General features: G+C 31.8%; 1 protein-coding gene and 1 pseudogene across 3 annotated transcripts; one reads left to right on the top strand and one right to left on the bottom strand.

Annotated features, from left to right (window-relative positions):
- Positions 1 to 1,498: 1,498 nt before the first annotated feature.
- LOC105969903 (kinesin-like protein KIN-14P) lies at positions 1,499 to 7,920 on the bottom strand (annotated as a pseudogene). Its single transcript, XR_016030983.1, has 12 exons — positions 7,802 to 7,920; positions 6,785 to 7,254; positions 6,620 to 6,701; positions 6,458 to 6,553; positions 6,181 to 6,360; positions 5,990 to 6,096; positions 5,723 to 5,904; positions 5,436 to 5,600; positions 5,092 to 5,345; positions 4,847 to 4,985; positions 2,269 to 2,360; positions 1,499 to 1,682 (listed from the first exon to the last, which is right to left on the bottom strand). The product of XR_016030983.1 is annotated as a kinesin-like protein KIN-14P (transcript).
- A 3,486-nt stretch (positions 7,921 to 11,406) lies between these two features.
- LOC105976291 (pseudouridine synthase and archaeosine transglycosylase (PUA) domain-containing protein) lies at positions 11,407 to 17,180 on the top strand. 2 transcript variants are annotated; one of them, XM_013001567.2, is made up of 8 exons: positions 11,407 to 11,630; positions 13,631 to 13,712; positions 13,832 to 13,899; positions 13,999 to 14,096; positions 15,270 to 15,406; positions 15,553 to 15,620; positions 16,577 to 16,640; positions 16,906 to 17,180. In XM_013001567.2, exons 1-8 carry the CDS (start codon positions 11,620 to 11,622, stop codon positions 16,921 to 16,923), a joined length of 546 nt encoding a protein of 181 aa, XP_012857021.1. In that variant the 5' UTR covers positions 11,407 to 11,619; the 3' UTR covers positions 16,924 to 17,180. The 2 variants fall into 2 exon arrangements, with proteins under 2 accessions (XP_012857021.1, XP_012857020.1); XM_013001566.2 differs by having other exon boundaries at positions 13,610 to 13,712.
- Positions 17,181 to 18,567: the final 1,387 nt, after the last annotated feature.

Raw genomic sequence — 18,567 nt, 5'->3', positions numbered from 1 at the left:
GAGAGTGATAAAAATTATTCAACTAGAAGAAATTTGATACTAACTAATTAAATGAAGAGATTTTTTAATTATATTTTAGATAACTATATATGTTAAGATAATTAAAACTAATGTTAAAAATGTTCTGTTGGTATTATTGTTTTTGGTAATTCTATTGTACGTGCATCTAGATTTTTTGTTACATAAATTGACCTTATTAGTTTAAACTTATCCATACTATATTTGATAATAGTTAATAATATAATTATTTAATGTCACAAGATAATATTAATTTATAATAATTAACAATCAGTTTATATTACTCAATTGTCCTTCAAAGTTTGAATTTGTCAAAGGGTATTTTTGTCTCTACGTAAAAGGGAAGAAACCACCATATGATTCCTCATTTTATAAGTACTATAGATATAGATATAGACTATAGACTATAGATAAAGTGACGTCATTAATGCCAATATAAACATTAATACTAGTAGTAGTACAAGTACTAGTACTGATACTTATATTATTAGTTATTACTATTATAAGTATTATTACTAATACTTATAGTGATACTAATATTATTAAATATTATTATTGATATTGATAGCGATACTCATACTGATACTATTATTGATAATGATAGTGATACACATATTAATAATAGTATTAATACTGATTGTGATACTAATATTATTACTATTACTATTAATATTACTATTACTGATACTGATCCATATACTGATATTATTGATACTGGTTGTGATACTAATACTAATACTATTACTATTAATATTAATATTGCTATTACTGATATTATTATTGATACTGATACTGATATTCGTACTCATAATCATACTCACACTCATACCAGTACTTGGTAATAATACTGATATTGATACTTATGCGGATGTTGATGTTGATGTAGATGTTGATGCATACTGATACTGATACTAATACTAATACATTAATATTAATGCTAATACTAATGCTAATAATGATATGGATAGTAATATTGATATTGATACTCATACTGATATTGATACTCATACTAATATTAATACTGATACTAATGTCGATATTATTACTAGTACTAATACTAATACTAGCAAACCATGTTTTTTTCATTTTTTTGGGCTGCTGAAATTAGCAGATTTACCAAAGATTAGCGATTTATGGGAAGTGTAGATATCTCTTACAATTTAATAATTGGTTAAATTTGCTAATTAAATCTAGTTTTTTTTCAAATCAGTCGCATAATAAGCAAATGAATCATTTGTTCGTGGAGCGGTGGAAGAAGATGGTCGTGGCTGTGTCTTCACCGCCACTTCCCGCGTCGTCATCAATGTCGAAACTCTCAACATCATCGATGGGCCGTCACATTTATGCAATGAACAACAATCTTGACAAGAGGTATATTTCTTGATGTTTTTTTATATTATTTGTTTGGATGTGAAGTTCGATCAGAGTAAACTATATTGTAGATGTCTCCATTTTTGTTTATATCATAACAATATTACGTTCACGCAATCATAACCCTCTCTTTGTCAATCGGTTTCTCTTCCGCATATTGATTTTCTTGGAAGAACAAAATGTTTTTAATATATTTGTTGTAGTGCAGTGTTGGTATATCTTTTGTTTTTGCCTTAACTTGAACTCCTTTCAATATGATTGGTTCGCAGTGGTGGTCTCTGGCTTCATCATTCCTGATATTGATCGAATATAAAATTTCCTCGTTATATTATTTTTATGTTCTTTCTAAAATAAAGTGCATGTTTTTTAGGCTCGAGTTCTCCTTTGGGTTCTATATCCCTCGAACATTTTTGTAGCCTCAATTGTTATCTCTTCGTTATTTGGTAAAGTAATGAGTCAGCAATCTAGGATCAATTTTTCGCCTAAATATTTGACTTTCTTGAATGAAATTGTAGGATCAATTTAAATAGTTAGACATCTTTTGCAAGAAATCTTCGTTTAACAACTTTCTCAAAAACCAAAATATGTTTTGAATCTGTGTGAATTTATACTCTATTTATGTTTCTCAAATTGATTAAATATTTGTATCTGATTTTTTTAAAGTATTTTAACATCTTTCCATCAAGTTTTCTATTTTTCACAACATATGATATGTAAGGCTTACACTTTTTGCATTGTATTACATCCTTGTATGACAAAAGTCAAGATGCAGTGAGAGATTTTATTTTAAGTTGTCTGACAGATTTTGGAAGACACAAGGAAAATCAAGACATTTTGGAAATCTGTTTTGCTTCATATTTCTGAACTTGGATTAAATACCTAGACATGGAAAATACAAATGCAGCAGGATTTCTAACACACAATGTGTACGGTACTCTATTTTTCTTTGCCGTTAACGAAATTGCACTTATCTGTTGGAATAACAAACTTATTTTATTATAAGTTTTCTATACTGGCCACAAAAGTATGTCTTCATTAGTCATCAGTGGACATATCGGCGCCATTGAAATTCAAATTTATTGTTTTGCAAAGCTTGATATCTTTTCTCATGGAATGTTTTAACTTTAATTGACTATCCCTTTTTTTTAGGCGCGTGCGTGATATTTGTTGCAGGATATGATGAAGAAGATGAGATAATAATATCCGTTGAAAATATTTCTCAACAAGTTGCCGATAATTTAAAGGCATTATTGTGTTTTAATAATTCGATTTGATTAAGAGCATCTCCGACCGGTCACTATATCGCCATTTTTTCATCTAATTTAGATGTTTTTAGCCTCCCACCCAAAATTCTTATATCACCATTAAATCTAAAATTTTAGAGATTTGAATTTAGCCTCCAACCGTGGTTAACCTCCATATCACCAAATACCCAAATCCTATTTTTCACTAAATTTTTTGGTGAAAGAATTTTCATCTCCCACCCATCCACCATTTTCCTATTTTTTCCACTACCAAATATAGAGATGAAAATAGGATTTGGTGTAATTAACACCATTTTATTAATTAACATATAGATGATGATTGTAACTAATTGCACCTGATTACCGATTTAATTAGCATATGAGTAAATTAGCACATAGGAGATGATGATACTAATGGTGAATGAGTTATTTTTTTATGATTTAAAATTAATTTCTGTTGTAATATTGTTATTTATACAATAATTTATGAGATTATTGTTTATGTATAATTTATTATATGTAAAATAGTTTGAGTTCTTATTATTTAATGTTTATATAATTTTGTAAAATTAATAACATAATTTTTAAATTATATAGTTAAAAAATTTATTACTTAAAATTGGATCTATAATTAATATTTAGCAAATAAAATATACTAAAATTACGATAAATATTAAATTTACAGTTTTGGGGCATATATAGTGAAATGCTATGGGAGACCAAACCTAATCCATTTCCTATAAGTAGTGAAATGGTGAAATATTATTATTTTAATATTTGATCTAAATTTCGGTGAAATTCATTGGAGACCAAAAACACCATTTTTCCACAAAAAAATGTGAAAGGGTAAAATGGTGTGCTACCGATGGGAGATGTACCCATTTTTTCACCACAAAAAATGGGATTTGATGAAAAGATAGTGAAACCGGTCATAAATGCTCTAAACTAAGCTACTATTAATACATTATTGTAAAATGCTATACACATATTTTCATTCATGAAGAACATGCAATAATCCTACTTATCGTAATTGTGATATTTGGAGAGTAAATCCTATTACACCAAGTGTTTGTAGAATAAATTACATCTACAAGAATTAGGCCTAATCATGAGAAAATTAATGTTAAATTGAGAAGTGGTGCGGTTATTGAGGTAATTTAGGTCATGTTTGTTTCTTTTTCCAAAATCAATTTACATAAAACTCATATTGTGTTTGTTTGAGAATTTTCACTTGGAAATTCCTATTTTTCTTAACAATTTTTCCAATAGAAATATACTATTCATATTTTCCCCACTTTTCAAACCTATAATAATACCTACTACGAGCATCTACGAGTATATATTATTTTGATATCAATACTCCGTTTTGTTGTCTCTGAGAGACCTAAGGGATCCCTGGTGATATTCACGGAATGTATATATTGTTTTCGTAACAGGAGATGGGTCTTTCGTGACCATTGCTCGATGATGAATTCACCTTCTTATTAGTGATGCTCATATTGAAGCTGCCAATGTATATTTTGCCGACCACTAAAGATTTTTTTCCTTATCGAGTGATATTTGAGAAATATATCATTGTTGCATTAATGGCAATCTCCATAGACGTATTACAATTTCGTGCCCAAATGTTAATTTGATGAAAAAAAATAGTAAGAACAAGAGATGCTTCGTCTAGTTTTTATTTTGAAGACCAAGCATCTGTAGATGGAGTTTTTTTTTTTTTTTATTCTAAAATCTCAATTTTATGATTTGAATTGATATTGATTTTGCAATAATTCTATTCAGACCCATGTATCGTACGGGTCAAATTACTAGTAATAATAAATCCAATGTTTTCTTGAGTTGATTCGTAGGAATACTATATGTTTGGAGGGTAAATGTCTGAAACACCCTTCAAATTCATTACACCACCTCCACACAGTATAAGTGAAGATGAAGAGGGTTCAATTGTAACGGTTGTATAGGTTTTTGGGCAATCGATGGTAAATTGCAGGTTGCATGGAAAATGAGAACAAGAATCATTGAAACACCTACTTCCTCAAGAAAGTCGAAAATTCCGGCATGGACATCAAGCCCAACGAAGATTATCCCAAATCCACCAAAATCAAGAAATCAATCACCGCCCTCCGTCATGAGTAAGAAGAAAAAGAAGTAGAAGAAGATGGCGAACAAAAATAAAAATAAAAATAAAAAATGGTATAATGTTGTGTTACCTGTTCCATCAACTCACGAACATCTTTGCCAACTCAACACTAGATACCCTTTCAGCAAACTTTAGTGTATGTAAGGTTTCATTATACGAACTAGCATCTGGATTCAGCTGCACAAACATAACTATCTTTGCCTGACCATCTGATAATCAACCACTTTTTCATTACTCATTGCATAACCAATATTCAATATATTTAAATAACTAGCTCGTATCAAAAGAATTAAAAAAAACCACCAATTATAATACCTAAGGAGCTCTGTAGGACTTGAGTGAGCTTGCTGTTACGATAAGGAACGTGAGAATTCTTTTGTGCCAAAGCAAAGATGACATCACCAAGTGCGGATAATGAAAAGTTTATATGTTGTGCCTCTTTAAGTCTGTCTCCAGTTACTTCCGAGCGGTCAATTCTTTCACTTCCAGCAAGATCTACTAAATGAAGACTGCCTCGTAGAGAAGAACCACTCTTTAGATCCAGCCCCCGCGCATGAATTGACACAATACTGTATTCATTCATACCCCACTAATTATACATATATGCATCGATTGCATAATAATACAAGAATCTTGAAAAACAATAATTATAGAAATACCTGTGTGATCTACTACTTCTTTCATTCATGACAGTCGAACTTTTGGCTCTATTATTCAGTCCAATATCCATAAGTTCCAAAACAGCTGAGGTTGTTTTGACTACATGAATGCTAGCATCTGGCACTGCCAAACCATTGGGTTGCGACGTTGACAAAACCCCGAGTGTGTGCAAGTCAAGGATAACAAGTATTTTTGATGCAACATGTATGTAATAACCATTAATGGATCAAAATTTAATGTCAAAAAATATGAGATTGGAAACATAATAATTTTAAAAAGAGGATATCTTTTTGCTGAACCGTCGTTTTTTCCGAGCAAATCGCGGACTTGTTCGTTATATATTTCCACTATCTGGACGGAAATTTCATATGTAAAGTTGCTTTCCCTACTCTGTGAAATACGGAAAAGATTGTTTAAAGCCCGATAATTAACCCCCCATTCTTCTTCTGTTGCTCCATCAGGTCCAGTCTGGAGAGACAAAGAATACATTCACTTAACCAAAAATAAATAATATAAGTTGAAATAAGAAACCTAATTATAGTTAGTTTCATACCATGGTGTAGGTTTTCCCTGAACCAGTCTGACCATACGCAAATATACATACGTTGTATCCATCCAAAACGGTTTGTACTAATGGCTGTGTGTCTGAAAATACTTCAGCTGTAGATAATTCAAAATTTATGTCAATCGGAAATAACATATATAGATATTTTTTTTACTTGAAGTTAAAAAAAATAAAATAACCTTGTGTTGCTTCTGGGCTATAGACTTTATCGAATTTGAAGGAGCGGAATCCTTCTTTGCCTCGTTTAAATGGATCCGAAACTATTAGGTCACCATTGTCTCCAATGTACTCAAAAATCGAATGTTTCCTTTTTTGCCCTGGTAGAAATGGCCTTATCCGGCAACACACCCTAATATTTCCTATTCAAATCAACACGTGAGGAAATACACCAATTTAGTTAGTGTGTGTGTGTGTGTGTGTGTGTGTTCTATTTTATGTTCAACTATAATGTGTCACCTTTTAAATCTTGTAGTTCATTGTGCAACTTTCGATCTTCAGCAAGAATTGAATAATAGTTATTCGCTGCATCATCTAGAGCCTTGATCCTTGACCCTGTTACAGCGATTAGTTTATATTAATATAAATTTCATAGAAGGATAAAAAAAAAACTAGAATTACCTAAAGTAGTGGATTCATCTGAATAGCTTTTCTTTGTTTTCACAATTTCTTGGTGTATCGACTGAGATGCAAATTTTAGTTCCTGAAATGAAATATATGAATGAAATTAGTTAATCCAAATAAATGGATACATAATGATAAAGATTGTAGAGAGAGAAGCATTACACGTAGTGCACCGAGCTGAAATTCGGTGAATGTATGGTAAAATTTTTCTTTCTTATTCCACCATTCAGATTTCGATTCAAGGGATGCCTCAACCTGCCTCACTCTATTTGTTGACTCTGCTTGCAAGATTTCAACCTCTTTTAACTTATCTTCAAGTTCCTTAACTTTATTTGCCGACTCGATTTGCAAGATTACAGACTCTTTTAACCTATCTTCGAGCTCCTTCACTTTATTCGTAGACTCTGTTTGTAAGCTTAGAGTTAGTTTTAACCTATCCTCAAGTTCATTAACTCTATTTGTTGACTCCGCGATTAGTAAACTTAGAGACTCTTTGGATATATGATTGAGGTGTAGTTGTTGAGGTTTAAGTTGAGATCTGATATTTGATATCTCTTGATTAAGATCGTCTTTCTCTTTCAACACTAATGCCATTTCCTGCTCATCCATTTCCTTTTTGTTCTTTTCTAGGTCTGCATTTTTTGGGTCACGAAAACAAAAGAAATAAAAGATGGATGCAATAATAGTTGAGCAAACGAAATAAGTGAATATTTATATATCAGTCTTACTGTAACGACAGGTAACGTTTTCTCCTTCCTTAATTTAATGATCGTCTATAAGCAGCTAGATCATATGGAAGTGGAAAACTACAGGGAAGATGAAACAAAGGCGATATTATATCTTCATCTGTTGGAGCTGGTTCATAACAATATGCAAATATATATATATGAATTTTGGCAAATTAGATATGAAATTTAAATAAACATCTACGTACATACATACATACATACATTATGGCAAAACACGAAGCCTTGCTATACCTGTGTCTCGTTACTAGTCCCTGTAATTCAACAACTCTAATTCTCCTCGCGAGCTTTACAAGATTATTTTGCTGCAGATAAAAAAAATAACAGATATATGCTTGATTTAGGGAAAATTGTGACGGAAACTGGCATCATGATCATAATCAAAACATTGATTCATATTTCAACTGTCAATTAATTATATGAATTCACAAACCTGATATTCAATTATTACGTGAACTCAAAATGAAAGCATGTAAGAAATTGGGGAAAATGGAATATGGCCTTTTCTCTTTTTTCCTTTTTCCAGCGAATCTGGAACCCATATTCAGTGTTGAAGTATGTGTGTGTTGTGTGTGTGTATATTTTTGTACGTTTTGATGGATGGCTGATCTTCCGTATACCGTTAGGGGATGTCCATACAAATCATTTCATATGCATTTAGCCATTTACTTATATAACCAATAATACTTGGGTCCATTTGATATACACCCCTCATATGAAAAATATACAAGGATAAATCCACCCCTAAAAATCTTCCTTTGAGATACTCCTGAAGAGGTAAAGTACTATTGTGCTCTTATTTGCAATTTTCGCCCAACTACTTTCAACATTTTCACCAACTGCACTTATCATTTTGGACATGCATTTAGTATGTTTGTACTGCATATATCATAATTTTTAATTTAATAATTTTTTATTCCTATATATATATTGTACCTGTTTTTATTATTATTTTATTTGTTTATAAAATATATTTTTTTAATATTTAGAGTTTTATTATTTTTTTTTATTTTTTTTATTAATTGAAATTTTGGTAAAATTACTGAACTAAAAGTATACTACACATGACTATAGTGTACTACTAGTTCAGTAGTCATGTATACTATAGTCATGTGTAGTATAAAAATTTTGAAATTTTTATATTTAGTCGTATACTATCTTTTTACCCCAAAATTCATATACACCAACAAAGAAAAATTCACAATTTATCTTGATAATATAAATCAACTAACAAACAAAAAAATGAAAAAATACAATCACATGCATATATTCTTCAAACATGAACAAGTATTAATGTACATTAAAAACCTATAGCATACATATAACAGTATGTTACTACAAGTGACTATAGTTATTTACAATTATCTATAGTTATATATAGTGACATAAAGTCTAGACTACTGTAACATGAATCCAACTTCACAAAGGCACTTTATCGAATCTTATTTTCTCCATGTCATAAAATTATAATAAAAGCAAAACCTGCGACAAAAAAAAAATACGAGTTAAATAGCAAAATGGAACATGCGAGTTAGATTACATGAAAAATACAAAAAAAAACATGATTTTTTTTTGTTGATAAATTTACTCAACTGAAATCGACTACAAATGACTATAGTATACTACAAGTCCTGTAGTCATGTATAGTTATATGTAGCCATAACTATACATGACTACATATGAGTGTACATGACTAAATATAACTGTATATTCACCTGACTCAAATCACCCATGTAAGTAACCACTACTGGTTAAATTTCTATTACAAACAAACAAAGCTCTCACACATTAGACATTTCGAATCATCTTCAAATAAATACAAAAAATAAATTACATATGAGTTATAATAAAAAAAAATCAAATTACATGAAAAAATCAAAAAAAAACATGATTTTTTTTGTTGATAAATTTACTGAACTGAAATCGACTACAAATGACTATATTATACTACAAGTCCTATAGTCATGTATAGTTATATGTAGCCATGACTATACATGACTACATGTGACTGACTATACATGACTGTGTATGACTAAATATAACTGTATATTCACCTGACTGAAATCACCCATGTAAGTAACCACTACTGGTTAAATTTTTTTCATTACAGACAAACAAAGCTCTCACACTTTAGGCATTTCGAATCATCTTCAAATAAATACAAAAAATAAATTACATATGATTTATAATAAAAAATCAAATTAATCCAAAGAAAAATATTTTAATATTAATTGTTCACAGATCTTCAAAAACATAGTAGATCTGGTTTTTTTTTTTTTTTTTATATAAATGCAGTAAATATATGCAAATCGAACACCACCAATTCCAGATCTGAAATTCACCATTAGATCTGACTACACATCGTCGGATCACAATTTAAAATTTTCGAATTCAGTGGGTTTTCATAAAAAAAACAATAAAATAAGGTGAAATAGTGATAAGAATTCAGTTCTTAAAAAATAAATTAAAAGCGGATTGGCATTCATAAATTAAAAAAAAAAAAACTTAAAAAGGTGAAGTGAATGGTTTAGTACCGAGTTCAAGGCGGTGGGAGGTGCAACGACGGCCGGCACAAGGTCGTGGCGCAAGACTTTGGCGGAGCAACGGCACAAGGGGGTGACGGAGCAGTGGAGTCGGTGCGGAGCAGCGGAGCACGATGGAGCACGGCGAAGCACGGCGGAGCACGGAGGAGCACGACGGAGCACGGCGGAGCACGGAGGAGCACGACGGAGCACGGCGGAGCGGCGGAGGAGCACGACGGAGCACGGCGGAGCAGCGGAGCGGCGGAGAAGGCGGGGAAGCGGAGAAGCGACGGTGGGAGGTGAGAGAGAGAAGAGAACAAAAATTTTGAGAGAGAAATAAGAGAAAACGTGGGAGGAGGGAGAGAGAAGAGAAAACAGCTGGGAGAAGGGAGAGATAAATTAACGAGAGTTGGTGAGAGGGTTAGGGTTTTAAATTGTAAATAAAAGGGCAAAATTGGTATTTCAATTTGTCTAGGGGGGTCTATCAAATTAAGATTATAATTTGGATTTTTGACTAGGAAAGAAAAATCCATAGGACATATCCCTATATATTTTCAAAACTAGGGGGTTATCCCTCATTTCCCCATAATACTTAGGGCTCGTTTAGTTGCTAAGATAAATTAGTTAAGATAAGATAAATTTCCCTATAAAATCTATACATAATATAAAAAGAGGATCTATGCCCTATATGAATGACATGTGGCAAATGTCTATGTCATTTATCAAAATTGCTTAGTTGTCATTAAATTGATGAGGTGGATTCCACAATTGATTAGTTGTTATTTTAATTTAGTATGTTATTTTGATTAGTTGTCCATAGGATATATGTACGTATTTAAGTTCTTTCATATTTAACATTTGTACACTCATTTAAACGTTTACCACATCACATGTATATATATTATTTCCAAATTTAATTTTATATAAATTCGAAAAAAATATTGAATTTATATTTTCAATATTTCAAAATATATTTATTGAAAAAAATTCAGGATACTCAAATTTTTCCAAATATTCTAATAATTTTCAGAAAGAAAAAAAACTCGACCTAGCGAACAATACGAAAGACGTAAATCACACTAGGCTAACCATGTGTGACAAATTCGACCTAGCGACCATTGACAATGGGACTTGAACTTGGGTCAATTGACACAATACCACTTGCTCCAAACGCTAAGTCATCCCTTACGGACACAATTAAGTTTTTATAACCTTTTGCGTAGTGGATTTGTATTATCATGTTTGTATAAATATTGTAATTTAAATATTACTAATATACAATTAAACATTTATAAATTAATAGAGTCTGGACGAGCAAAATTATATTAATTTAGTGAAATATTAAATTATCGAACTAATAATTTAGTAGATTTTTACGGAGTTGGGAACGGAAGAAACTATTATTTAAACGATGGTATTAATTTATCGAGGTTTTATTGTATTTTATTATAATAATGCAATACATTTTGTTATTATAATTTTTATGTGAATAATCATTTTTTTACTTTTAAAATGCTACTTTAATCGTCCATCTAAATACGCAATTTAGTGGGACTTTTATCTAATTCCCAAAAAGTATTGAGTAAGAAAAAATGATAATTAGGGCAATTAGAAAACCGAGATGGAGGTGGAAGGAATTAATACCTAGTTATTTTGGGTACAACAGAACCACCATTTCAGATTTTCCTCCCATCTATTGAGAAATCCAGTCTTCCCCTCAGAAATCATCATGTTCAAAAAGTAAGTCCTACATACATTCTCATTAAACATCGACATTCTTATTTTACTCAAATTTGTTTCTTCATTAATTGAAATATTTATATTTTTTGGAGCAATTTATGAAATTTAACCGTTCCGGGTTCTGCTGCGATGTTCGTTTGTGCTTTCATCTGATATGCAAAATGTGTTTATTACGGTTTTGTTCTGTATTGGGGTGTGGGTGATTCGTGTGTTCTGTTGCTGAAGAGATGATAACATATTTTGGGGGTTTGTTTTAGTGGATCGATTATGAGGTACAGGAGTCTTTCTTTGCGATAGTTGAAACATATTTAGGGCAAAATCTCCACATATTTGAGAAGCCAGTTCAGTTATCCTCCTTATATGCTGATAGGCTATTTTTCATGCCAAGTATAACCAAATATCTGGGATTCGACTATTCAACTGGGGTATTATTTGTGTTTCCTTTTCTATTCTATCAAAAATCATGGGTGTTTAGCTTTATCGGAAATGTTCATTACATTTGGATATAGTTTTCATGAAGCCAAGGCTTCTACCACTCTGTTCTTCTGTCGGTGTCGAAGCAAACTGCCGAATCATGTTGCCAAGGAATTGATGCTTTGTCTGAATTGCCTTTACTGCGATGATTGAATCACACTCGATCAAAATATGCTCTAACCCCAACTGAATACACGTTTGAATCCCGTCTCCGAGTGCTAAAAGCTCGTTTCTCATATTTGTTCGAATGGGTAGCTTAAGATATTCCAAAACATGAATATGTTCAACCCTTGACCTCTTTTTCGGCTTAAATGATAATGAGAATGACCCAAGGTGATATGATAATCATTGGGGCAAGGGGATTTTCCGTCAAACACAGCTCGAAACCATGCTTTCCTCAATTCGAAGCAAACCCCAAAACAAACTAGTCTGAATCCATTTTTCCAAATATGTACTAACTGTAATATTGATGAAAAGGGGGTTTATGAAAGAATGTATAGAAAATCTCCATACTTTGATAGCCAAACCCGACTTGAGGAATATGTGAATCAGCATCTTCTCTGCTGGACGTCTACAACAATGGCAGCAACTATATCGGACACGATGGTGCTCCCAATATTATCTGTGTAAAGCTCGCCTGTTTGGCTGAGGGTAAACACCAAGAGATCTTTACTTCCAGGTGCAAGAAACACGCATTGAATTTCCTCATCCAGATCACTACAGAATATATGTAGGTAGGTATTCATATTTTGCATAGTCTCTTGGAACGAGAGGCTGATGCTTGAAAGGGTAGTGAGTTTGGAATGGTCAGGTTAATTTGAAGATAATGCAAAACAATATAGACAAATGCTAAAGGTTAGTTTGAACTTGGAAGATAATGGGAAATTTTCAATACTGTTGTTCAATACTATCACACTCTAGCTTTTTGTATGTGCTTCAAGATTGTGTGGAAGCTTTTAGTTTAACTTCTGGAAGCTTTTGACAAGGTTCCACCCTTGACATAAATTGGAGCTGTTAGTTTCCTCGCGTAGGCTGTTTCTTTGGGTTGTGCCCTTTTTTCTGCTCCATTTTGGCTATCTAATATATTATGCTTCTGAAATTTCAACTTTATGAATTAAGACCAGCAGATGCAATAAGCACTTGGAAATGTTTTAGTCATCTTGTATGATCTGCATTAAGACCCTCGACAGTTTAGGTTGGACCCTTGTGGATGATGCATGAATATCACAATATATCATATGTATTGACTGATAGTTAATCATTCTCTGACTGATTGATTTCAAGGGACGTTGCATGATGCTGTATTGGTGTTGAGGGTGTATTTCGAGTGCAGATATATATATATATATATATATATATATATATATATATATATATATATATATATATATATATATATATATATATATATATATATATATATATATATATATATATATGTTTCCCTTTTGATTATAAGTCTCAACAATTGTTGGTATTCTTATTGCACTCAACTTATATGCAAGTGTTCTGAAACCAAATTTTAGGTTCTCATCTGAAGAAGTTTCTGCCCAAAATCAAGTGAAGGCATCTGTACAACGTAAAATCCGGCAAAGTATTGCAGATGAGGTTTTTATATGATGCCTTTTTTTCTTTTTACTTATATTTCTGTTCAAAATCAACCTTGTTTATTTGTTGTTTTAAGCTATGGTGTACTTTTACTATGAAACTGCCTGTTCTTCTTGCAGTATCCAGGACTTGAACCCGTGTTGGAAGATTTGTTGCCAAAAAAGTCACCGCTCGTTGTTGCAAAATGGTTTTTCCTTAATCTGAAATAATAGTGACATTATTGAACTCTATCATCTTTGATTCTGTTTCTGACCTGATAATGCATCTCCTTTTGCTTTTTCTGAAGTCAAAATCATCTGAATTTAGTTCTGGTGAACAATGTGCCGCTTTTCTTCAACATACGTGATGGACCTTATATGCCAACACTACGGCTTCTTCATCAGTGTAAGTATTGCAATGTGGAACTGTACTTATGACATTCTAACGCTGCTAAACTTATATATGCTAGTCTAAAATACTGTAGAAGACTAAATAATAATAATATCACAATATTAATCAAAATATAATAAAAAGCTCAAATCAGTGAATCTTTTGCTTGGTCTTCATTGGGAACTTGACAAGTCTACAATTATCATAAGACTCATGGTAAGAAACCTACAATTGTTCGAATATTTTTTATGGATTTCTGCATTTCCCACATGTTCCTAATTGAATAAATTAATTGGCCTAGAAGAAAAATAGTTCCTTAAGCGCATCCTAAACCCAGAACATTCTGTTGTCCATGACTGGCTGAAAGATACCAAAGTATCTGCTAACTGAAAAAACGCGAGAAATACTTAAAAGCTAATCGTCAATGACTGATTAAGGTCTGGTTAGGTGTTGTATGTTGTAGATATAAATATTAAATGATTCACCTCAATAGCAGCTTAGGCTTTTAGATTGGATGGTTATTCAACATTGTATATATTCGTATTGTATTTCCCTCTAAATTTCTATTACAATGTTGTTTTTTCTCGACCGACTGCATTAACTTTACTGGACGCAGATTATGATTGAGTAAGATCATGTTGTAGATTTGAACCCTTTTGTATTTGGATATTTTTAATTGGACTGGATCTCCAACGTGTTACAAATTAGATCATAGTAAGATTGGAATCATATTTAATCTAGGTCAAGGTTAACCTTACCTTATTGGTGCTGTGCTGCATTGTCATTGTTGATGAATTTGTGGGTTTCCCTGATTTATCGTTAACGAATCTATCTTGACCCACAAACACTAACCCATTGGGTTCTTTTCCAGTTTCTTGTTAATCAGCTTCCAGTTAATTAAGATTCTGATCTCCTACCCTCTCTCTCCATTTTATAAGAAGATGGATTTGTGCTCAATAACACACTCTCCTTGGTCATAATAGCAGCTTTTTGCAACATCTGTACATAGTTTTCTTTCTTTCAAATCTTTATTTGCTTATGTCAGCTGTTTGTATGTAGATTAAATCAAGGATATCCTCACAGAAATGAATTTCGTTTCACCTGTCACAGAAACCCATGAAAACGAGTTAAGTTTGATGCACTAATTAGACAACAATTTCAACTGTAGTCGTACTTTTCCTTTGGCAGATCCAACCATCATGAAAAAGCTGCAAGTCGACAGAGGGGCAATAAAGTTTGTACTTGCAGGTGCCAATATAATGTGCCCAGGGCTTACTTCTCCTGGTGGCGTGTTGGATGACGAAGTAGATGCAGAAACTCCCGTGGCAAGTTACTCTCTGCTCTATTTCATGAATTTCTCATTCTTTTAGACAATTTATAAGTGGTTTGTTAAATCCTCACTTAGATTTACCAATTTCATTCCCTGTTAACTTTAAATGAGTGTTGTGTAAATCATTTTAACAATTATCAGGCTATCATGGCTGAAGGGAAGCAACATGCTCTAGCTATTGGATTTACAAAAATGTCAGCAAAAAATATGTAAGTTAGTTATAAGTTTTGAACATTTGTGTTTCTGACTTCTCATCCTTTTGTGAAAATTAAGCAGTTGTCTAGTGTCATAAGCCGACTTCCATGAAGTTACATACGCATCATATTTTGAAATTTGAATATATACATACACATTCATTAGAGTAACTGCATATTGTATGTTTTTTTCTTAGCAGCAATTAACCACAGAAAGTTCTATTAAACCATGCCGTGAATTATAGCCAATGTTCTTATGAATCTTTTTCTTTTGTTTTTCTTTTTTTGATGGAATATTTCCTGGTTTCTAGCAAGGAAATATCTCTGTTTTAACAAAATCAATCTCCATCCACACATTGTAATATCTATATGGATGTAAACATCAACATTTCAAAATCTGGCTGAAGATAACTAAAACGAAACCCTAGTCTGCCAGTGTCACAAAAGTAACCCCTCTCCTCTATATTCTACTCGACCTCTTTCAGTTTATGTATAGTGCTATTGATTGATTACAATTGGAGACATGAGAATAGTGGGTTATATCTATATTACCAATCTTTCCTTTCCTTGATTCCTAGTTTATGTTGTGGACAATGTTCTACAAACACAATTTAATATTCCTTTTTTTGAAACATAATTATCGATCAGTTATCCTCTCCTAGAGATTAAGAGATGTGAAAATGCCTTGTTCCCTCCATCAATGGGATTGTCTTGTGGCATAGCATTAATACTTTTGGTCTGCAACTAATGGTGTTTGTAGTCTTTAGAATCTTAAAAGTTCGTTTGTGCATACTTTATTGCTTTGAACTTGAAAATGGGGGGAGCAAGATATCGCTCCTTGTTTTCGTTCAATAGATGATTCAGCAACCAAAATGATGAAAAATATATATCTGATTCTAAACACATAAGATGCCAATATTTTCCAAAGAAACAAATCGGTTATTTACTATCTGTACTGATTTAAATTGCAGAAGGACAATCAACAAAGGAATTGGTGTGGATACCATGCACTATCTTAATGATGGCCTCTGGAAGGTAAACTTTTTTCCCGCCTCTCCCTTGGCTTCTCTGGATACTATACAAAGCATTCATTATTGGTTTTTATGTTCGTAATGATTTGCATATCTGTTGAAGTATATCCAACTAGTTACATTTTGTTTTGTAATACACCAACCGAGCAAAGATTGTCATTGTAATACCAGCAGACATGGAATTTTATTTACTTCTTTTTTTTTTGGTCTTATTCTTTATGTATCTTTTATGTGGACTTAAAATCATTCGGAGTTTACGTATTTTGCAGATGGAGCGCCTGGATTAAGTGTGGCAAATCAAGGGCTCTAGGTGCTTGCAAAATTCAGGTGAAAACGGTTTATAATCAATCAAGTGCTTTTGAAGCAATGTTTACATATGGTTCGTCAATAGTCATCGTGACACATATAAGTTTGGTTGGAGACTGATGCTTTCCCTAGTTTGAATGAAATTGTGGAATTGGTTTTTCTTTATGTAACAGTTGGGCCTTGACTACAGTCGGAGTTGATATTCCTTTTCTACGTTTTGAATGATGTTGAACAGTCATTCGGCGACCTTTGCACTTTTTTTGGCTTTGGCCGTTGGAAGAGCAAATAATTCAGAAATAAGAAATTATCCAAAATATGTTATTGCAAAAATCAAAAAACAAACAACTTATACAAGTTGGTACAAGACTTGGAAAATGCAAACTGCAAATAAAAATACAATATATAAGTACACAGCACATGAATTAGTCAAAAAAAAAGGTACTTGAAAATAGCAAACATTATATGCAGATGCGCGAACAAAGATTGTAATATTAAAATTGCATTTGATATTTATGAAGGTGAATGCAAGATTGTAATATTAAAATTGCATTTGATAATTATGAAGGTGAATGCAAAATATGTTATTATTATGGGCTAAATACACTTTACACTCCTAAAATATACCATATTTAACACTTACTCCTCAAGCACCATTTAATTTGTATTTTAAATTTTAGTACCTTCAATTTTCTCTTTTATTGAATGGAATAACTAAAGATAAATTATATAATTAAGATTATCTTTTAAAAAATACAAAATTTTAAAATTTAACAATGTTATCTTGTGTTGGATACATATTTAATAACATAACATCTAATTATCGTTGGACCAAATAAAATTGAAAAAAAAAACTAAAAAATAAGTTATTGAACAAAAAGCCTAGTAAATTAATGAAAAATATTGTATATATATATATATATATATATATATATATATATATATATATATATATATATATATATATATATATATATATATATATATATATATGTGGGGTTATTAGGGAAAACTCCATCATATGCATTGTATCATTAGACTAGATCCTTCTTTTCCCCATTTTTTCGATAAATCCAATTGTATTTTATTAAGTAAATTATATTATTAATAACTTATTTTACCCTTTCTCAATTTCTTTAATCTAAACACAACTATCTATCCCATAGCTGTCTCATTCATTTATCTTCTCTATCCCTTCTCTCCATAACTCTGAACTCACGCCCACATCCTCACTGCCCCACCGAACGACCAGACCATCTCCGCCCTCCTCCTCGAGACCTCCCGCTTCTTCAATCTCTGATGGCATTCTTATAAGAAGAAATCTCGATTAGGTATATGGAGATCGGGTTTCTTTTACCCTCTTAGAGTATACCTGAGCAAGATTTGGTTATTGAAATATTTTGGTTTGTTTTTTCACCCGAAATTTAAATGGTATATAGTATATACTGGATTAATATATAGGAATTTCATCTTGTTATTCCATTAAATTGAATTCAGATAATTTTGAATTTTCTTGCTCTCAATGTATTTTCCTTTGTTCGCCGTCAGAGAAGATTTCTTCGATTTTTATGATTCAATTGTTTAAACTCTCTTTCAGCTTCCATTTTCAGTTCATCTTCTTCTTCTTT

This window comes from Erythranthe guttata, chromosome 4 (assembly GCF_056151865.1).
Source record: "Erythranthe guttata isolate IM_541 chromosome 4, IM_541, whole genome shotgun sequence".
Classification (NCBI taxonomy): domain Eukaryota; kingdom Viridiplantae; phylum Streptophyta; class Magnoliopsida; order Lamiales; family Phrymaceae; genus Erythranthe; species Erythranthe guttata.
This window is presented reverse-complemented; position numbering and strand designations above follow the sequence as displayed.